A 22,192-nucleotide genomic window follows, 5' to 3' on the forward strand; every position below is an offset into this window, starting at 1 on the left:
GTGTCTATTAATCCCATACTCCTAATTTATACTTCCTCCCTTTCCCCTTTAACCATAAGTTTGTTTTCTATGTTTTTTTGTGTGTGAGTCTATTTTCTGTATATACATTCATTTTATATTATTTTCTAGATTCAACATATAAGTGATATCAAATAATATTTGTGTTTCTCTGTCTAACTTAATATGATATTCTCTAGGTCCATCCATGTTGCTGCAAATGGCAATATTTCATTCTTTTTTAGAGCTGAGTAATATACCATTATATGTATATATATCACATCCATGTCTTGGCTATTGTAAATAGTGCTTCTATGAACATTGTGGTGCATGTATCTTTTTGAATTACAGTTTTCATCTTTTCTGGATATATTCTATATATAGATTCTAGGGGTGCAATTGCTGTATCATATGGTAGCTTTACTTTTAGTTTTTAAAGGAATATTGATACAGTTTTCCATACTGACTGTACCAATTTACACTCCCACCAACAGTGTAGGAGGGTTACTTTTCTCCACACCCTTCCCAGCATTTATTATTTGTAGACTTTTTGATGATAGCCATTCTGACTAGTGTGAGGAGATATTTCATTGTGGTTTTGATTTGTATTTCTCTAAAAATTAGCAATATTGGACATCTTTTCATGTGTTCATTGGTCATCTGTATTGGAGACCATGTCTATTTAGGAGAAATGTCTATTTAGGTTTTCAGCCCATTTTTGATTGGGTTGGGGTTTTTTTTGTTATTTATTTATTTAGGCTGCATCAGGTCTTAGTTGCAGCACGTGGGATCTTTTGTTGTGGCATGCAGGCTCTTTGTTGCGGTGCCTGGGCTTTTCTCTAGTTGTGGGGTGCAGGCTTCTCTCTAGTTGTGGCCCACGGGCTCAGTTGCCTCCCAGCATGTGTGATCTTAGTTCCCTGACCAGGGATTGAACCCACATCCCCTGCATTGGAAGGCGGATTCTTAACCACTGGACCACCAGGAAAGTCCCCTGGGTTGTTTTTTTGATATTGAGTTTCTTTTTTTGTTTGTTTATAAATGTACCTTCCTCATTTTATTTTATTTTATTTTTTAACATCCTTATTGGAGTATAAATGCTTTACAATGTTCTGCTGTATAACAAAGTGAATCAACCATAGGTATGCATGTATCCCCATTTCCTCTTGCCTCTCCCTACTGCCCTCCCTATCCCACTCCTCTAGGTGGTCACAAAGCACAGAGCTGATCTCTCTGTGCTATGCAGCTGCTTCCCACTAGCTATCTATTTTATATTTGGTAGTGTATACATGTCAATGCCACTCTCTCACTTTATCCCAGCTTACCCTTCCCCCTCCCTGGGTCCTCAAGTCTATCCTCTATGTCTGTATCATTACTCCTGTCCTGCACCTACGTTCTTCAGAGCCTTTTTTTTGTTTTAGATTCCATGTATATGTTTTAGCATATGGTATTTGATTTTCTCTATCTGACTTACTTCACTCTGTATGACAGACTCTAGGTCCATCCACCTCACTACAAATAACTCAATTTAATTTCTTTTTACGGCTGAGTAATAGTCCATTGTATATATGTGCCACATCTTCTTTAGTCATTCATCTGTTGATGGACACTTAGGTTGCTTCCATGTCCTGGCTACTGTAAATAGTGCTGCAGTGAACATTGTGGTACATGATTCTTTTTGAATTATGGTTTTCTCAGGGTATATGCCCAGTAGTGGGATTGCTGGGTCATATGGTAGTTCTATTTTTAGTTTTCTAAGGAACTTCCATACTGTTCTCCATAGAGGCTATATCAATTTACTTTCCCACCAACAGTGAAAGAGGGTTCCGTTTTCTCCCACCCTCTCCAGCATTTATGGTTCGTAGATTTTTTTGATGATGGCCATTCTGACCGGTGTGAGGTGATACCTCATTGTAGTTTTGATTTGCATTTCTCTAATGATTAGTGATGTTGAGCATTCTTTCATGTGTTTTTTGGCAACATGTATATCTTCTTTGGGGAAAAGTCTATCTAGGTCTTCTGCCCATTTTTGGATTGGGTTGTTTGTTTTTTTGATATTGAGCTGCATGAGCTGCTCCTATATTTTGGAGATTAATCCTTGGCCAGTTGCTTCATTTGCAAATATTTTTTCCCATTCTGAGGCTTGTCTCTTCATCTTATTTATGGTTTCCTTTGCAGTGCAAAAGCCTTTAAGTTTCATTAGGTCCCATTTGTTTATTTTTGTTTTTATTTCCATTTCTCTAGGAGGTGGATCAAAAGGATCTTGCTGTGATTTATGTAAGAGAGTGTAGTGCCTATTTTTTCCTCTAAGAGTTTTATAGTGTCTGCCCTTACATTTAGGTCATTAATCCATTTTGAGTTTATTTTTGTGTATGGTGTTAGGGAGTGTTCTAATTTCATTCTTTTACCTGTAGCTGTCCAGTTTTCCCAGCACCACTTATTGAAGAGGCTGTCTCTTCTCCATTGTATATTCTTGCCTTCTTTATCATAGATAAGGTGACCATATGTGTGTGAGTTTATCTCTGAGCTTTCTATCCTGCTCCATTGATCTATATTTCTGTTTTTGTGCCAGTACCATACTGTCTTGATTACTGTAGCTTTGTAGTATAGTCTGAAGTCAGGGAGCCTGATTACTCCAGCTCCTCTTTTCTTTCTCAAGATTGCTTTGGCTATGCAGGGTCTTTGATGTTTCCATACAAATTGTGAAATTTTTTGTTCTAGTTCTGTGAAAAATGCCATTGGTAGTTTGATAGGGATGGCATTGAATCTGTAGATTGCTTTGGGTAGTAGAGTCATTTGCACAATGTTGATTCTTCCAATCCAAGAACATGGTATATCTCTCCATCTATTTGTATCATCTTTAATTTCTTTCATCAGTGTCTTATAATTTTCTGCATACAGGTCTTTTGTCTCCTTAGGTAGGTTTATTCCTAGGTATTTTATTCTTTTTGTTGCAATGGTAAATGGGAGTGTTTCTGTAATTTCTCTTTCAGATTTTTCATCATTAGTGTATAGGAACGCAAGAGACTTCTGTGCATTAATGTTGTATCCAGTTGCTTTACCAAATTCATTGATTAGCTCTAGTAGTTTTCTGGTAGCATCTTTAGGATTTTCTATGTATAGTATCATGTCAACTGCAAACAGTGACGATTTTACTTCTTTTCCAATTTGGATTCATTTTATTTCTTTTTCTTCTCTGATTGCTGTGGCTAAAACTTTCAAAACTATGTTGAATAATAGTGGTGAGAGTGGGCAGCATTGGATTTTTTCCTGCTCTAGGGGGAAATGGTTTCAGTTTTTCACCACTGAGCACAATGTTGGCTGTGGGTTTGTCATATATGGCCTTCCTTACGTTGAGGTAAGTTCCCTCTATGCCTATGTTTTGGAGGGTTTTTTTTCTTTTATCATAAATGGGTGTTGAAGTATGTCAAAAGGTTTTTCTGCATCTATTGTGATGATCATATAATTTTTCTCCTTCAATTTGCTAATATGGTGTATCACATTGATTGATTTGCTTATATTGAAGAATCCTTGCATTCCTGGGATAAACCCTACTTGATCATGGTGTATGATCCATTTAATGTGCTGTTGGATTCTGTTTGCTAGTATTTTGTTGAGGATTTTTGCATCTATGTTCATCAGTGATATTGGCTTGTAGTTTTCTTTTTTTGTGACATCTTTGTCTGGTTTTGGTATTAGAGTGATGGTGGCCTAATGGAATGGGTTTGGGAGTGTTCCTCCCTCTGCTATATTTTGGAAGAGTTTGAGAAGGATAGGTGTTAGCTCTCTATAAATGTTTTTTAGAATTCGCCTGTGAAGCCATCTGGTCCTGGGCTTTCGTTGGTTGGAAGATTTTTAATCACAGTCTGAATTTCAGTGCTTGTGATTGGTTTGTTTATATTTTTTATTTCTTCCTGGTTCAGTCTCAGAAGGTTGTGCTTTTCTAAGCATTTGTCCATTTCTTCCAGGTTGTCCATTTTTTTGGCATATAGGTGCTTGTTGTAATCTCTCATGATCCTTTGTATTTCTGCAGTGTCAGTTGTTACTTCTCCTTTTTCATTTCTAATTCTATTGATTTGAGTCTTCTTTTATTTCTTGAGGAGTCTTGCTAATGTTTTATCAATTTTGTTTATTTTCTCAAAGAATCAACTTTTAGTTTTATTGATCTTTGCTATTGTTTCTTTCATTTCTTTTTCATTTATTTCTGATCTGATATCTATGATTTCTTGCCTTCTGTTGACTTTTGGGGTTTTTGTTCTTCTTTCTCTAATTGCTTTAGGTGTAAGGTTAGGTTGTTTATTTGAGATGTTTCTTGTTTCCTGAGGTAGGATTGCATTGCTATTAACTTCCCTGTTATAACTGCTTCTGCTGCATCCCATAGGTGTTGGGTCATCTTGTATTCATTGTCATTTGTTTCTAGGTATTTTTTTATTTCCTCTTTGACTTCTTTAATTATCTCTTGGTTTAGTAGTGTATTGTTTACCCTCCATTTGTTTGTATTTTTTACAGATTTTTTCCTGTAATTAATATCTAGTCTCATAGTGTTGTGGTTGGAAAAGATACTTGATATGATTTCAATTTTCTTAAATTTACCAAAGTTTAATTTGTGACCCAAGATATGATCTATCCTGGAGAATATTCGAGGAGCACTTGAGAAGAAAGTGTATTCTCTTGTTTATGGATGGAATGTCCTATAAATATCAATTAAGTCTGTCTTGTTTAATATAGCATTTTAAGTTTTTTTTCCTTATTTATTTTCATTTTGGATGATCTGTCCATTGGTGAAAGTGGGGTGTTAAAGTCCCCTACTATGATTATGTTACTGTCGATTTCCCCTTTTTTGGCTGTTAGTATTTGCCTTATGTATTGAGGTGCTCCTATGTTGGGTGCATAAATATTTACAATTGTTGTATCTTTTTCTTGGACTGATCTTTTGATCATTATGTAATGTCCTTCTAAGTCTCTTGTAATAGTCTTTATTTTAAAGTGTATTTTGTCTGATATGAGAATTGCTACTCCAGCTTTCTTTTTTTTTTTTTTTTTTCGGTATGTGGGCCTCTCACTGTTGTGGCCTCTCCCTTTGTGGAGCACAGGCTCCAGACACGCAGACTCAGCAGTCATGGCTCACAGGCCCAGCCACTCCACAGCATGTGGGATCTTCCCAGACTGGGACATGAACCCGTGTCCCCTGCATCAGCAGGCGGACTCTCAACCACTGTGCCACCAGGGAAGCCCTCCAGCTTTCTTTTGATTTCCATTTGCATGGAATATCTCTTTCCATCCCCTCACTTTTAGTCTGTATGTGTCCCTAGGTCTGAAGTATGTCTCTGGTAGACAGCATATATATGGGTCTTGTCTTTGTATCCATTCATCCAGTCTACATCTTTTGGTTGGAACATTTATTCCATTTACCTCTAAGGTAGTTATCAATATGTATGTTCCTATTACCATTTTCTTAATTGTTTGGGGTTTGTTATTGTAGGTCTTTTCCTTCTCTTGTGTTTCCTGCCTAAAGAAGTTCCTTTAGCATTTGTTGTAAAGCTGTTTTGGTGGTGCTGAATTCTCTTAGCTTTTTCTTTTCTGTAAAGGTTTTAATTTCTCCATCAAATCGGGATGAGATCCTTGCTGGATAGAGTAATATTGGTTGCAGGTTTCTCCCTGTCATCACTTTAAATATGTCCTGCCAATCCCTTCTGGCTTGCAGAGTTTCTACTGAAAGATCAGCTTTTAACCTTAAGGGCTTTCTCTTGTTTGTTAATTGTTGCTTTTCCCTTGGTGCTTTTAATATTTTTTCTCTTATTTAATTTTTGATAGTTTGATTAGTATATGTCTAGTCATGTGTCTCCTTGGATTTATCCTGTATGGGACTCTGTGCACTTCCTGGACTTGATTGACTATTTCCTTACCCATATTAGGGAATTTTTCAGCTATAATCTCTTCAAATATTTTCTCAGTCCCGTTTTCTTTCTCTTCTTCTTCTGGAACCCCTATAGTTTGAATGTTGGTGCGTTTAATGTTGTCCCAGAGGTCTCTGAGACTGTCTTCAGTTCTTTTCATTGTTTTTTCTACATTCTGCTCTGCAGTAGTTATTTCCACTATTTTATATTCCAGGTCACTTATCCATTCTTCTGCCTCAGTTATTCTGCTATTAATTCCTTCTAGAGAATTTTAAATTTCATTTATTATGTTGTTCATCATTGTTTGTTTGCTCTTTAGTTCTTCTAGGTCCTTGTTAAAAGTTTATTGTATTTTCTCCATTCTATTTCCAAGATTTGGGATAATCTTTAATCTCATTACTCTGAATTCTTTTTCAGGTAGACTGCCTATTTCCTCTTCATTTGTTTGGTCTGGTAAGGTTTTTGCCTTGCTCCTTCATCTGCTGTGTATTTCTCTGTCTTCTCATTTTGCTTAACTTATTGTATTTGGGGTCTCCTTTTCACAGGCTTCCTGTTTGTAGTTCCTGTTGTTTTTGGTGTCTGCTCTCAGTGAGTAAGGTGGATTCAGTGTGTTCTGTAGGCTTCCTGATGGTGGGGACTGGTGCCTGTGTTCTGGTGGATGAGGCTGGATCTTCTCTTTCTGGCGGGAAGGACCACGTCCAGTCGTGTGTTTTGGGGTGTCTCTGAACTTATTATGATTTTAGGCAGCCTCTCTGCTAATGGGTGGGCTTATGTTCCTGTCTTTCTAGTTGTTTGCCATAGGGTGTCCAGCACTGTAGCTTGCTTGTCATTGAGTGGAGCTGGGTCTTAGCGTTGAGATAGAGGTCTCTGGGAGAGTTTTCACCATTTGATATTACATGGGGCTGGGAGGTCTCTGGTGGACCAATGTCCTGTACTCAGCTCTCCCTCCTCTGAGGCTCAGGTCTGACACCCAGCCGGAGCACCAAGACTCTGTCAGCCACTCAGCTCAGAAGAAAAGGGAAAAAAAGAAAGAAAAAAGGAAAGAAAGAAAGAAGAAAGAAAAAGAAAGAAAGAGAGAAAGGAAGAAAGAAAAAAGAAAGGAAGGAAGGAAGGAGGGAAGGGAGGAAAAGAATGTTATTAAAATAAAAAAATTATCAAAAAGTAAATAATTATCAAAAGTAATTTAAAGAAAGAGAGAAGGAAATAAGAAAGCAACCAAACCAAAAAACAAATCCATCAATGATAACAAGCACTAAAAACTATACTAAAAAAACAAAAACAAAAAAGGACAGTCAGAATCCTAGGACAAATGACAAAAGCAAAGCTATATAGACAAAATCACAGAAAGAAGCATACACACTCACAAAAAGAGAAAAAGGGAAAAAGACATATATATTTATATAAAGGAAGGGAGCAACCAAATCAATAAACAAATCTACCAATGGTAATAAGCTCTATATACTAAACTAAGATAAACATAAAACCAGGAACAAGTTAGATGCAGAAAGTAAACCCGAAGTCTACAGTTGCTCCCAAAGTCCACCACCTCAATTTTGGGATGATTCGTTGTCTATTCAGGTATTCCACAGATGCAGGGTACATCAAGTTGACTGTGAAGAGTTAATCAGCTGCTCCTGAGGCTACTGGGAGAAATGCCCCTTTCTCTTCTTTTGTTTGCAGAGTTCCTGGGGTTCAGCATTGGACTTGGCCCCACCTCATCCTGTAGGTCACCTGAGGGTGTCTTTTGGGAAGTCTGAGGTCTTCTGCCAGTGTGCAGTAGGTGTTCTGTAGGAGTTGTTCCACATGTAGATGTAGTTTTGATGTACTTGTGGAGAGGAAGGTGATCTTCACGTCCCACTCCTCTGCCATCTTGAAGGACTCTCCTCCAGATTGGCTTTTCTTCACTCCACATAATTCTCTGGAAATTCATCCATGTTGTCACTTGTATCAGTAGCTCATTTATTTTTTATTGCTGAGTAGCTTTCCCTGGTATGGATGTATTGTATCACAGTTTGTTTAAACATTTATTGTTGAAGGACATCATATTTGTTTCTACTTTTTGGCTATTATACATAAAGCTTCCATAAACATTTGTGTACAGGTTTGGGCATGAACATAAGTTTTTATTTTTCTAGAATAAATTCCTAGAAGTGTAATTGCTGAGTTTTATGGCAGGTGCACGTTTAGTTTTTTAAGACATTGCCAAACTGTTTTCCAGAGTGATGGCCATTTTACATTTCCAACAACAATGTCTGAGTGATCCATTTTTTCCACATTCTTGTCAGCATTTGGTGTTTTTGCTATTTTTTATTTTAGCCATTCTTATATGTGTGTGATGATATCTTATCATGGTTTTAAGATTTTTTTTTTGATGTGGACCATTTATAAAGTCTTTATTGAATTTGTTGCAATATTGCTTCTCTTTTATGTTTTGGTTGTTTGGCTGCCAGGCATGTGGGATATTAGGTTCCTGACCAGGAATCAAACCTGCACCACCCTGCCATTGGAAGGCAAAGTCTTAACCACTGGACTGCCAAGGAATTCCCTTATCATGGTTTTAATTTGCATTTTCTTAATGGTTAATAATGCTGAACATCTTTTCATGTGCTTATTTACAATTTGTATGTCCTCCATTCCATATGTATATTTATAAATTCTATAGACATAGATATAAACAAAAAATCTTACTAAGATTTTGGTAGGAATTACGTTAAACCTAAATATTAATTTGGGGACAGTTTACATCTTTACTATGTGGAGCCTTCCAATCCATGAACACTGTATGTCTTCCCAATTATTTGGATCTTCATTAATTTCTTTTATAAGCATATTGTAATTTCAGCTTCAGTATTTAATTTTTTGAGTGATTCTAAATAGTATTGTATATTTAATTGTGGTATCCATGTGTTCATTGCTAAAATTGATTTTTGTATGTCTATCTTGTATCCAGTGACCTTGCTGAGCTCACATATTAGTTATATGGTTTTCTGATTTTTTAAAAAATAGATTCCTTGATATCCACCAAGACAATCATGTCATCTATAGTAGGAACCATTTTATTTCTTCCTTTCTAATCTGTATACCTTTTATTTCCTTTTCTTGCCTTATTGCACTAGGTAGATTTTCCAGCACTATGCTGAATAAGAGAGGTGAGAGCAGACATCCTTGCCTTGTTCCCAATCTTAGGGGACAAACATTCAGTATTTCAACAGTAAGTATGAGGTTATCTGCAGGGTTTTTGTAGGTGTTCTTTACAAAGGTAGTGGTATGCTGAACAATTTATGTAAAGAACTACTGAGACAAAAGTATAATATTTGCACATACACACACACACTGAAGAGCGCATCCCCATTTGTGCCTGGCTGTCAGTGCAGGGCATGGAGCCAATCTAATCTGTTGCTGAGCTGGACCTGGCTTTGTTTCACCTTAAGTTGAATTCAATTTCCCACCAGCTGCAAATGTTTTGAGGGTGGGATGAGGAGTTCTCTGAAACAGAGATATGAGCAAAGGAAGATTATGGGTTTCTGGTTATATAGCTGAGTTATCAATTTTCTAACAGGTTTATAACCTGCTGATTGCTGAAGATTCTCTCTGAAGTTCTGTCCTGGCTGTCCACCCTTCAAAAGGTGGCTCTCTGCCCTGTCCCCTCTTCAGTGTAGTCTGCAAAGGCCCAGCATGTCTCTGAAGCTTTTCTCTCATTGGTTCTGCAGCATAACCCACTTCACTGCACACTCTACAAAGGCACTAAGAGATTTCACTTAGCTTTTCTGTTCTTCAGGAACCATCTAGAAAATGTCCCATCCCCACCTAACTAAAAATTGGCTTTGATTTCTTTTGAAGCTGTTACTAGCTTTGTAATGTACCATGTATTTGCTTTCTCTCCTTCACTGCCTTACCTCACTTCCTCCCTCAGTCTTCCTGCCTTAGGAGTACATGTCCCAATAAATCTTCAGCATGCAAACTTGCCTCAACCTCTGCCTTCTAGGACACCCAGGCTAAGGCAGATTTTTCTTAAGACTTATTTGAATTGTTCTTAGCTCTTAGTAAAAAGAGCAACCAAAAGGTACTGAGAGCAGACCAGGAAAGACTTTTTGTTTCAAACTATTTAGTGAGTCACACCCAATTTATAGAACAAATCTCCTCCATATTCATTCTACATGTTCTGGGAGAATCTGAACTAGCCCAGGAGGCTTCTCATCCTTTGAGACCCAGCTCAAAACTTCCCCTCTGCAGAGTCATTCCTGACTTTCCCCCAGTCTCCCTGGTACCCCCTGAGCACTCTATGCACGTGGCAATGAGAGGATACGTTTATGTTATAATCTTAGTTTAGGTGACTGTCTCCCCACTCTGAAGGACAATGCCAGGGTATAGAAGATACTCAATAAGGTCTAATGAACAAAATTCCACACAGAGGACACATTTCCAGGTGTCTTTGGATTCTGTCTCTACCACTGATATTAAATGTAGCTTGAACGCAGTTATTGCTTTCCCTGGGGCTGATCTCAGATGGGGGCCATTTTAACAACCCTGCACTCAGAACGTGAGGCCTCAGTTGCTGGATTAGGTGAATTAGCTCTCCAGAAATCACAGAAACGTCACTGAATGACATTAATCTCCCTTTACAAACAAGGAGATAAACTAAAAAGAAGGCTGTTGATCTAATAGTTGAGACAAATCAAAGAACAGAGAAAGACTATCTAAGAATATCTGAATGTAAAAATAAAAACTTAAAAGGTATCTAGTGTGTTTATCTAAGATTCTCACAATCCTCTTGTATTCCCAAGGGTGATTAGGCCTCCTTCCGAATACAATCACGTCCAAAGCCTTTGTGTTTACTCACCAGAGGTTAGTCTCTCCCAACATTTTTCTAATTGGGTTTTCAATGACTCCACAGGACAACATACTCCTCCAGCCAAAAAGAATTTTTAAAAATCTTTCTTCTTACTCTTAGGTTAGAGTCTCTACTTCTTAGCTTACTCATTCATCACTTCACCCCCCAACACACACTCCTTAAAAAGGGAATAAGAAGTTGCCACTGAGGATGGTTTCTGATTCAATATCTGTTTCTAAACTTAAGCCACATCTGCATTCAGTGTGGGAGCAGGTTAACTTTGAGATGTCATAATGATCATCCTCAGGCCACACACTTAGAATGTCAGGGGCAGTTCTGCATAAAGTGAGAAGTGACAGGCCTTGCAGAGGAACTGAGTATGCCTAGAACTGCTCCAGTCAAAGGTGAAGATGGTTTCCACTCAGGAAATCATCTGGACTATTCTTAATTTACTTTCAATTTGGCATGCATTAATTATCACTTCAGGGTCACCACAGTGTCAGGGGGCCCTCCCTCAAATGCATTAATACCCCCTTACCTCCCAGGCAGGCGCCGAAGGCAAGGGCATACATGAGTGGTGGCACAGGCAGGCTGACCTCAGGGTCTCTGCTCAGATTCAGGAGCACAGGAATCTGTGGAGGAAAAGGACACTGATATCAGGTCCATGGAAGGCCAGAGGAGTTTCCCATTCTATGACCAACTTGCAAAATCCAAAGCACTTTTTTAGCAGTCAAACTGTATGGAGCACAGGATGTTCAAAAGGAAATAAAAGCAACCTTTGGAATCCACAAAACCTTGAGTTTGAGACCATCAGTAAGTCTTTGTTTCCAGCCACGTGACCGATTGGTCCCCCTTCTCCTCAGCTCCTTCTCCAGCTGCTGCTGTGGATTCCTAAATGGGGTGAAGTCGCATAGAATCTAACACAGTGTTTGGGACCACAACCATCTAACCAGCATTTATTAGCCCTGCAGTGGATCAAGTCCTACACTAACTCCATGTGTACATCATCTTATTTAATCCTCAAGCTTCCTCCAGGTGTGTATGTTATACCTTCAATTGATAGATAAGGACATCGAGACATGGAGAGACACAGATCTTGTAAGTGGCTAAGCCAGAATCAGTTCTCTGATTCCAAACTGCATGCAGGTAAACCGGTGCTAAACCATTTCTCACCACTGCCTCTGTGCAGTCACCCCACACCTGCTGATGTTCATGATGTAACAAGCATCAGATTCAATGACTAGGAAGTAGTATTCTCTAGTAAATCATGGCAACATCCAGAGCATCTTTCTAATAGGGATAAATTTCACATTATAGTAATTAGTGAAACACGTAGCAGTTGTGATGGTTCTGTGTGAAATTTGTGTTCCCAAAACATGCCCCCTTGTGGCTCATTTTGCTAATGAAGGACAGAAGGAGATGTACTCATTGGACCTGCTTCCAGCACGCTCAGGAGATGTTAGTCCATGTTACCGCTGTTAGGTACCTCAGAGCAGCCCATTAGAGGTTAAGGAGGGACCCCTGGACCTTCTGCCTTGGAGCAGTTGCCTTGTGTGAACCTCTGTAAAGAGCAGGAAGAGGAGGGCTCCAACAGTAACCCATCTGGAAAGGACTACCCAAAATCACAGACAGAAAGATAAAAACAATGTGGAGATATGTAAATGACATGTGATTTCATTTGCTATAGAGAATTAGGGGACAACAGAGCTACACTCTACTGGACACCAGGTTTCCTGATGTCATAAAAGCAACACCTCATTGCTTATTTGGGAAGACTGGATCATTCCCCATCCTTTTATCTCTGCAACAGGACTTCACTTGCATGCCTTCTGCAGTGGTCTCCAGTGAAACAGACAGATCTACTTCCCTACCCCACTGACTCTGGCCTTGGCCAGTGGCTTGTTTGACCAGTGGGTGGACTAGACAGAAGCACCCCATGTTACTGTAAGCCTCTCTGAAGCTTCAGGTTCGGCTATGAGAAGAGCAAATTCCAGGAAGTATTGCCACGTCTTGGTGTCCCCAGAGGGAGGACATGTGGAAGAGCCCCATAAGCGCCAGCAGAGCCCTGACCAATGGGCTGTGGCCAACCCACAGACCTATGCACCTACGGTACACACTCCTCTTCTAGTCCTGCCAAAAGCTCTCCAGAGTTGCCTTGTGGGGTCTGAGAAAGAGCCCTTCCTATTAGCTGGGTCCAAGGAGAATTTCAATTCACTTTTTCATTCTCGGTAGCCCCAAATATTTACTGGAAGAAAAATGAGTAACATCCTGGGAAGTCTACTTCACAAAGAAACAGAAATTCCCGTCAGAAGGGTCCCCTGAGCAGTCCCCATGGCAAATTTCAATCCTTGCTTCTGTTGTCTCATGATGAACCCAATTATTGTCACAGAGGAAATTTCAGACTTGAAGTCTTGGTTCTTTGGAGAAACGAGCAAAGCAGGGCTTCTCCCAGCACCTAGTCATCAATGAGCAGAGCAAACACACACACACTGTGGCCACCAGGCACCATACACACCAAGCAGCATGCTGTCATAAAAGGCCAACCTCCACCCTAAAGGACTTCTTGTGCTAGTTGGCTCGAAGAAACAGACTTGGAACAACTAAGCACAGGATGCTGGGCCCTTGTCAGGGGTACTGAGGTGTAAAAGTTGGAAGGGGTCCTTGACCCTAGTGCTACTAAAAATCAAGACAACTATTCCTGTGCACATGTTCCAAACCATATAGTTACAAGTAACAGATTCTGTTATAGGCTGATGGCTGCAGAAAGATATCCACCAAAAAAAGCCCTGGGAGAGGTCTAGAGTCCTCTGAAGAAATGTCAGCAACATAGTGGAACAAAAAACTTGAGAATAACCACACAAAAGCAAAGGAAAACAGCACTGGTCAGGTCCCCACTCCACACCCTACAAGAATGGGTTGTTGTCTCACTGGCTTCATACCAGGTCCCAGAAAGCTTCATTTTGCCTGCATCATCCCATTCCCCAAGCCAACACTGCTCAGCACCAAGTGGGAACTTCCTATTTAGAAATAATTCCCCTCACTGGGAAACAGAAAGCAGGATGAGCAAACTTACTTCCCCAGCCTTTCGGGAACTGCACAAAGGACCCACTTTTGTTTCACCCCAGCCAGAAACTGTCAAACCTGAGTTGTATAGCAGTTAAGAACAAGGAAGAAAAGCAGGGGCTACCAGTGTCAGCATCACACTAGGAGTTACTATGGTTTCCAGCGACCTACTCTATAGATGATTCTGGTAGCTTTCCCCACTGAAGAAACCAATGACCAGCACAGCTGCTGCATACCTCCTGAATATTTTACTGGTTTATGCCCCACAAGTATTTGTGTTCACTGACACAAGCCATCTGAGTCCCTTCCCAATCCCTCATGCAAGGCCCCACCATAGCCTGGGACCAGGACCAGTAGCCAGCCCACACCAGCAGCTGTGAAAATGAAAGATACCAGCCTAGAATCCTGCAGGTGACCACCCCATGGTAGCTCCTCCAGCTGTGCTCTTATGCACCACTGGACTGACACCAGTCACTGACTTCGACTTGCCATTCCTGTGGCAAGATCTTGCAGTCACAGGACTGTACCACAATAGCCAAGGCCCTCAGTTGCTTGTGGGCCCCGGTTCAGCTCTATGTCTTGTCACTGGCTTATACTACTCTGCTCACCTCCAACTGTAGCTAACCCCTCCAACTGTACACCTGCATGACCCCAGTCTGACTCCCAAAACTAGTCTCCACTGCCATGTACCCATGGCAAGAACCAGCAGCTATGGAAGTATGCACCAAGAGCAGGGCCCCTGCAGCTTCCAGTGCAACTACAGGTGGCCTCAGTCCTTGCTGCTTCACCAGAACCCCATCAGTATATGCATGTTTGTAATTGGCCCTTGCCACCACACAGACACCTGCTGCTGGCCCCTGCAGCCAAGTGTATGTACACCACCAGCTCTGATAACCACTTTTATCAACCTGGTCCCTAGCTGCAGGAACTGGAGGCACCACTGAGGACCACAACAGTCCTTGCAGTCTCTGTGGACCATCCACACCACTCACCAAGGACCACACAGTATCAGTGATGTGGACTCCATCATGCTGAGCCAACAAATCACCATGCACCCTGGAACTAGAGCTTCCACATGCCCTCACAATTGGTGCCCTGGGCTCAGGTCATGGTACTCTCAAGCATGCCCCCAACTGCAGGTGAAGATATTTTCCATATAGTCTGGAAGAGATGGCTGCTTCTCCACATGTGCAGATACTTGTGCCAGGCTACAGGGAACAAGAAGAATCAGGGAAACATGACTCAACCAAAGAAAGAGTGTAAACTTCCAATGATTGACCCCAAATAAATGGAGATTCAGGAATTGTCAGGCACAGAATTCAAAATAATTGTTCTAAAGATGCTCAGAGAGCTACAAGAGAACTCAAGTAAACAATTTAGAAAAAATAGGAAAACAAAACAAGAACAAAATGAGAAGTTCAACAAAGAGACAGAAAACATTAAAAAGAACCAAACAGAAATTTTGGAGCTGAAGAATACAAGGACAGAACTGAAAAATTCAATAGAGAGCTTCAACAGCAGACTGGATTAAGCAGAAGAATCAGTGAGCTCAAAGACAAGTCATTTGAAATTATCCAATCAGAGGAGCAAAAAGAAAAGAGAATGAAGAGAAATGAAGAAAGCCTACAGAAGAAAACCTATGTATCATTGTAGTCCCAGAAGGGGAAGAGAGGAAAGGGGGCAGAAAACTTACTTAAAAGAAATAATGGTTAAGAGCTCCCAAATCTGGGGGAAGATTTTGATAATCCAAGTTCATGAAGCTAATAAATCACCCCAAAATTTCAATCTAAAATATTCTTCTCTAAGGCACATTATAATAAAACTGTCTAAAATCAAAGACAAAAAGAGAATTTTAAAAGCAGCAAGAGAAAATAAATTTCTCTCATATAAAGGAATCCCCCACAAGGCTATCAGTGGATTTCTCAGTAGAAACCTTAACAATTCACAAGAGAATGGGATGATATATTCAAAGTGCTGGAAGAAAAAAACCTGCCAACCAAAAACACTTTACCTAGCAAAGCTGTCCTTCAGAAATGAAGGAAAGATAAAGACTTTCCCAAACAAACAGAAGCTGAGGGAGTTCATTACCACTAGACCAGCCTTGCAAGAAATGCTGAAGAAAATTCTTCAAGTTGAAATGAAAACATGCTAATTAATAACATGAAAAAAGGAAAATATAAAATTTACTGGTAAGTATACAGTCAAATTCAGAATACTCTAACACTGTAATGGTGATGTGTGAATCACTTAATCCTAGTATAAAGGTTAAAAGATGAAAGTATTAAAATATCTATAGTTACAGTAACTTGTTAGTGAAAACACAAGATTAAAAGATGTACATCGTGACACCAAAAACATTAAATGTAGTGTGAAGTAAAATATTAGATTTTCAGTATGCAATTAAAGTTGAGTCATTAGTTAAAATAGACTGTTATAAGATATTTTATTAAGGCTTCAGGTTAACCACACTACAAAAACCTATAGCATATACACACAAGATAAAGAGAAGAGAATGAAAACATACCACTACAGAAGATTATCAATTTACAAAGGAAGACAACAAGAAAGATACAAAGGAACTACAAAATAGCCAGAAAACAACAATTAACAAGACAGCAATAGTAAGTCCTTACCTATCAACAATTACTTTAATGTAAATGGATTAAATTCTGTAATCAAAAGGCACAGAGTGGCTGAATGGATTTAAAAAAAGAAAAACAAAAAAATGAGAAAAAACAAGCCCCAACTATATGCTGCCACAGGACACACATAAGCTCAAAGTGGAGTGATGGAAAAAGATATTCCATGCAAATGAAAACCAAAAGAGAGCAGAAGTAGATTTTTTATGTCAGAAAAAATAGACTTTAAGTCAAAAACTGTTGAGACCAAAAAAGTCACTATATAATAATAAAGGAGTCAATTCATTGATAGCTTTTACAATTGTGAATATATGTGCATCATATATCAGAGCACCTAACTATATTAAGCAACTATTAACAGATCAGTGGATTTCAATGCCCTATGTAAAGAAATATCATCCAGACAGAAAATCAATGAAGAAATATTGGGTTTAAACTACACTTTAAAATAAATAGTCCTAACAGTCATATACAGAACATTCCATCCAATAGCAGCAAAATGCACATTCTTCACAAGCACACACTGAGCATTCTCCAGGATAGATCATACGTTAAGTCACAAAATGAGTCTTAAGAAATTTAAGAAGAAAGAAATCATATCAATGATCTTTTACAATTACAATGGTGTGAAACTAGACATCAATAACAAGAAGAAAGCTGGACAACTCACAAATGTATGGAAATGAAACCACATGCTCCTGAAGAATCAGTGGGTCAAAGAAGAAATCAAAAGGGAAATCAAAAAAATATCTAGACAGACCTTCAAGATGGTGGAGGAGTAAGACGTGGAGATCATCTTCCTCCCCACAAATACATCATAAATACACCTACATGTGGAACAACTCCTACAGAACATCTACTGAATGCTGGCAGAAGACCTCAGACAACCCAAAAGGCAAGGAACTCCCCAATGTACCTGGGTAGGGCAAAATAAAAAAGAAAAAACAGAGACAAAAGAATAGGGATAGGACCTGCACCTCTGGGAGGGAGCTGTGAAGGAGGAAAAGTTTCCACACACTAGAAAACCCCTTCACTGATGGAGACGGGGGTGGCAGGGGGGAAGCTTCAGAGCCATGTAGGAGAGCACAGCAATAAGGGTGCAGAGGGCAAAGTGAAGAGGTCCCCACAAGGAGGATTTGTGGTGAACAGCAATCACCAGCCTGAGACATTTGTCTGCTCACCCACTGAGGCGAATGGGGGCTGGGAGCTGAGGCTCGGGATTCAGAGGTCAGATCCCAGGGAGAGGACTGGGGTTGGCTGTGTGAACACAGCCTAAATGGGGCTAGTGCACCACAGCTATCCAGGAGGGAGTCTGGGAAAAAGTCTGGAACTGCCTAAGAGGCAAAGGACCATTTTTTCAGAGTGTGTGAGGAGAGCGGATTCAGAACAATGCCTAAACGAGCTCCAGAGATGGGTGAGAGATGGGGGTATCAGCATGGACACCAGAGATGGGCATGAAACACTAAGGCTGCTGCTGCAGCCACCAAGAATCCTGTGTTCAAGCACAGGTCACTATCCACACTTTCCCTCCCAGGATCCTGTGCAGCCTGCCACTGCCAGGGTCCCGTGATCCATGGACAACTTCCCTGGGAGAACACACGGCACACCTCAGGCTGTTGCAATGTCACACCAGCCTCTGCCACCGCAGGCTCACACTGCATTCTGTACCCCTACCTTCCCCCAGCCTCAGTGAGCCAGAGCCCCATAACCAGCTGCTACTTTAACTCCACCATGTCTGGGCAGGGAACAGACGCCCTCAGGCAATGTACACACAGAGGTGGAGCAAAATCCAAAGCTGAACCCCAGGAGCTCTGCGAACAAAGAAGTGAAAGGGAAATTTCTCCCAGAAGCCTCAGGAGCAGCAGATTAAATCTCCACAATCAACTTGATATATGCTGCATCTCTGGAATACATGAATAGATGATGAATCATCCCAAAATTGAGGTGGTGGACTTTGGGAGCAACTGTAGACCTGGAGTTTGCTTTCTGCATCTAATTTGTTTTTGGTTTTATGTTTATCTTAGTTTAGTAATTAGAGTTTATTATCATTGGTAGACTTGTTCATTGATTTGTTTGTTATCTTCCTTTTATATATATATATATATATATATATATATTTTCCTTTTTCTCTTTTTGTGAGTGTGTATGTGTATGCTTCTTTCTGTGATTTTGTCTGTATAGCTTTGCTTTTACCATTTGTCCTAGAGTTCTGACAGTCCAGTTATTTTTTTTTTAGTATAGTTTTTAGTGCATCTTATCATTGGTGGATTTGTTTTTTTCATTTGGTTGCTCTTTGTCTTTCATTTTTAATTACTTCTAAATTCTTTATTTTTAATAATTTTTTATTTTAATAACTTTATGTTGTATTCTTTAATTTTTTTCTTTCTTTCTTTCTGTTTTTCTCCCTTTACATCTGAGCTGTGTGGCTGACAGGGTTTTCATGCTCTGGCTGGGTGTCAGACCAGAGTCTCAGAGGAGGGAGAGGTGAGTTCAGGGATAGCCGAGTTCAGAAGTGGGAAAGCCGAGGTCAACCAGAGACCTCCTGGCTCCATGTAATATGAAACAGTGAAAGCTCTCCCAGAGATCTCCATATCAGCTCTAAGACCCAGCTCCACACAACGATCAGCAAGCTACAGTACTGGACACCCTATGGCAAACAGCTACCAAGACAGGAACACAACCCCACCCATTAGCAGAGAGGCTGATTAAAATCATAATAAGGTCACAGAACTCCAAAACACACCACCAGACTCAGTCCTGCCCACCAGAAAGACAATATCAAGCCTCATCCACCAGAGCACAGGCACCAGTCCCTTCTACCAGGAAGCCTACACAACCAGTGAACAAACCTTACCCACTGGGGGAAGACACCGAAAACAATGGAACTACAAACCTGTAGCCTGTGAAAAGGAGACCCCAAACACAGTAAGTTAAGCAAAATGAGAAAGACAGAGAAATACACAGCAGAGGAAGGAGCAAGCTATAAACCCACCTGACCAAAAAAATGAAGAGGAAATAGGCAGTCTACCAGAGAAAGAATTCAGAGTAACAATAGTAAAGATGATCCAAAATCTTGGAAATAGAATGCAGAAAATACAAGAAGCTTTTAACAAGGACTTAGAAGCATTAAAGATCAAACAAACAACAATGAACAACACAATAAATAAATTTAAAATTCTCTAGAAGGAATCAATAGCAGAATAACTGAGGCAGAAGAACAAATAAGTGACCTGGAAGATAAAATAGTGGAAATAAGTACCACAAAGTAGAATAAAGAACAAAGACTGAAAAGAATTGAGAACAGTCTTGGAGACTTCTGAGACAACACTAAATGCACAAACATTCGAATTATAGGGGTCCCAGAAGAAGAAGAGAAAAAGAAAAGGATTGAGAAAATATTCAAAGAGATTATAGTTGAAAACTTCCCTAATATGGGTAAGGAAATGGTTAATCGAGCCCAGGAAGTGCAGAGAGTGCCATACAGGATAAATCCAAGGAGAAACATGCCAAGACACATATTAATCAAACTATCAAAAATTATATACAAAGAAAAAATATTAAAAGCAGCAAGGGAAAAGCCACAATTAGCATACAAGGGAATCCCCATAAGGTTAACAACTGATCTTTCAGCAGGAACTCTGCAAGCCACAAGGGAGGGGAAGCACATATCTCAAGTGATGAAAGGGAAAAACCTACAACCAAGATTACTCTACCCAGAAGGATCTCATTCAGATTTGACAGAGAAATTAAAATCTTTACAGACAAGCAAAAGCTAAGAGAATTCAGCACCACCAAACCAGCTTTACAACAAATGCTAAAGGAACTTCTCTAGGCAGGAAACACAAAAGAAGGAAAAGACCGATAATAACAAACCCCAAACAATTAAAAAAACGGTAATAGGAACATACATATTGATAATTACTTTAAATGTAACTGGATTAAGTGCTCCAACAAAAAGACATAGGCTGGCTGAATGTATTAAAAAACAAGACCTGTATAAATGCTGTCTATCAGAGACCCACTTCAGACCTAGGGAAACATACAGACTGAAAGTGAAGGGGTGGAAAAAGATATTCCATGCAAACGGAAATCAAAAGAAAGCTGGAGTAGCAATTTTCATATCAGAAAGAATAGACTTTAAAATAAAGAGTATTACAAGAGACAAAGAAGGATATTACATAATGATCAAGGGATCAATCCAAGAAGAAGATAGAAATATTGTAAACACTTACGCACCCAACATAGGAGCACCTCAATACATAAGTCAAATACTAACAGCCATAAAAGGGGAAATCGACACAAAAGTAACACAATCATAGTAGGGGATTTTAACACCCCACTTTCACCAATGGACAGATCATCCAAAATGCAAATAGAGAAGGAAACACAAGCTTTAAATGATATAATAATCAAGATAGACTTAAGTGATATTTATAGGACATTCCATCCAAAAACAGCAGATTACACTTTCTTCTCAAGTGCTCATGGAACAATCTCCAGGACAGATCATATCTTGGGTCACAAATCAAGCCTTGGTAAATTTAAGAAAATTGAAATCGTATCAAGTATCTTTTCCAACCACAATGCTGTGAGACTAGATATCAAGTACAGGGAAAAAAATCTGTAAAAAATACCAAAAAATGGAGGCTAATCAATGCACTACAAAATATGCAAGAGATCACTGAAGAAATCAAAGAGGAAATAAAAAAAAAAAAACAACCTAGAAACAAATGACAATGAAAACACGAACACCCAAAACCTATGTGATGCAGCAAAAGCAGTTCTAAGAGGGAAGTTTATAGCAATACAATCATACCTCAAGAAAAAGAAACATCTCAGATAAAAAAAGCTAACTTTACATCTAAAGCAATTAGAGAAAGAGGAACAAAAAAACCCCCCAAAGTTAGCAGAACAAAAGCAATCATAAAGATCAGATTAGAAATAAATGGGGCTTCCCTGGTGGCGCAGTGGTTGAGTCTGCCTGCTGATGCAGGGGACATGGGTTCATGCCCGGGTCCGGGAAGACCCCACATGCTGTAGAGTGGCTGGACCCATGAGCCATGACCACTGAGCCTGCATGTCCAGAGCAGCCCGCGTACCAAAAAAAAAAAAGAAAGAAATGAAAAAGAAATGAAGCAAACAATAGCACAGATCAATAAAACTAAAAGCTGGTTCTTGAGAAGATAAACAAAATTGATAAAACATTAGCCAGACTCATCAAGAAAAAAGGAGAGATGACTCAGATCAATAGAATTAGATATGAAAAAGGAGAAGTAACAACTGACACTGCCGAAATACAAAGAATCATGAGATTACTAGAAGCACCTATATGCCAAAAAAAATGGACAACCTGGAAGAAATGGACAAATTCTTAGAAAATCACCACCTTCTGAGACTGAACCAGGAATAAATAGAAACTATAAACAAATGAACCACAAGCACTGAAATTGAGATTGTGATTAAAAATCTTCCAAGAAACAAATGCTCTGGACCAGACGGCTTCACAGGTGAATTCTAACAAACATTTAGAGAAGAGCTAACAACTATCCTTCTCAAACTCTTCCAAAATATAGCAGAGGGAGGAACACTCCCAAGCTCATTCGACAAGGCCACCATCACGCTGATACCAAAACAAGACAAATATGTCACAAAAAATGAAAACTACAGGCCAATATCACCGATGAACATAAATGCAAAAATCCTCAACAAAATACTTGCAAACAGAATCCAACAGCACATTAAAAGGATCCAACACCATGAACAAGGAA

At 39.5% G+C, this 22,192-nt stretch overlaps 1 protein-coding gene across 1 annotated transcript in view; it reads right to left on the reverse strand.

The window, feature by feature from the left end:
* The window catches only part of OCA2 (OCA2 melanosomal transmembrane protein), a 255,523-nt gene that overhangs the window by 12,770 nt on the left and 220,561 nt on the right, over positions 1-22,192 (reverse strand). Inside the window, exon 22 of the mRNA XM_082658969.1 lies at positions 11,261-11,354. Within this exon, the coding sequence (XP_082515095.1) occupies positions 11,261-11,354 (94 nt within the window). The remainder of the gene's footprint in view (positions 1-11,260; positions 11,355-22,192) is intronic.

The sequence above is a fragment of the Grampus griseus genome, assembly GCF_964374135.1.
Source record: "Grampus griseus genome assembly, chromosome: 7".
NCBI classification, from domain to species: domain Eukaryota; kingdom Metazoa; phylum Chordata; class Mammalia; order Artiodactyla; family Delphinidae; genus Grampus; species Grampus griseus.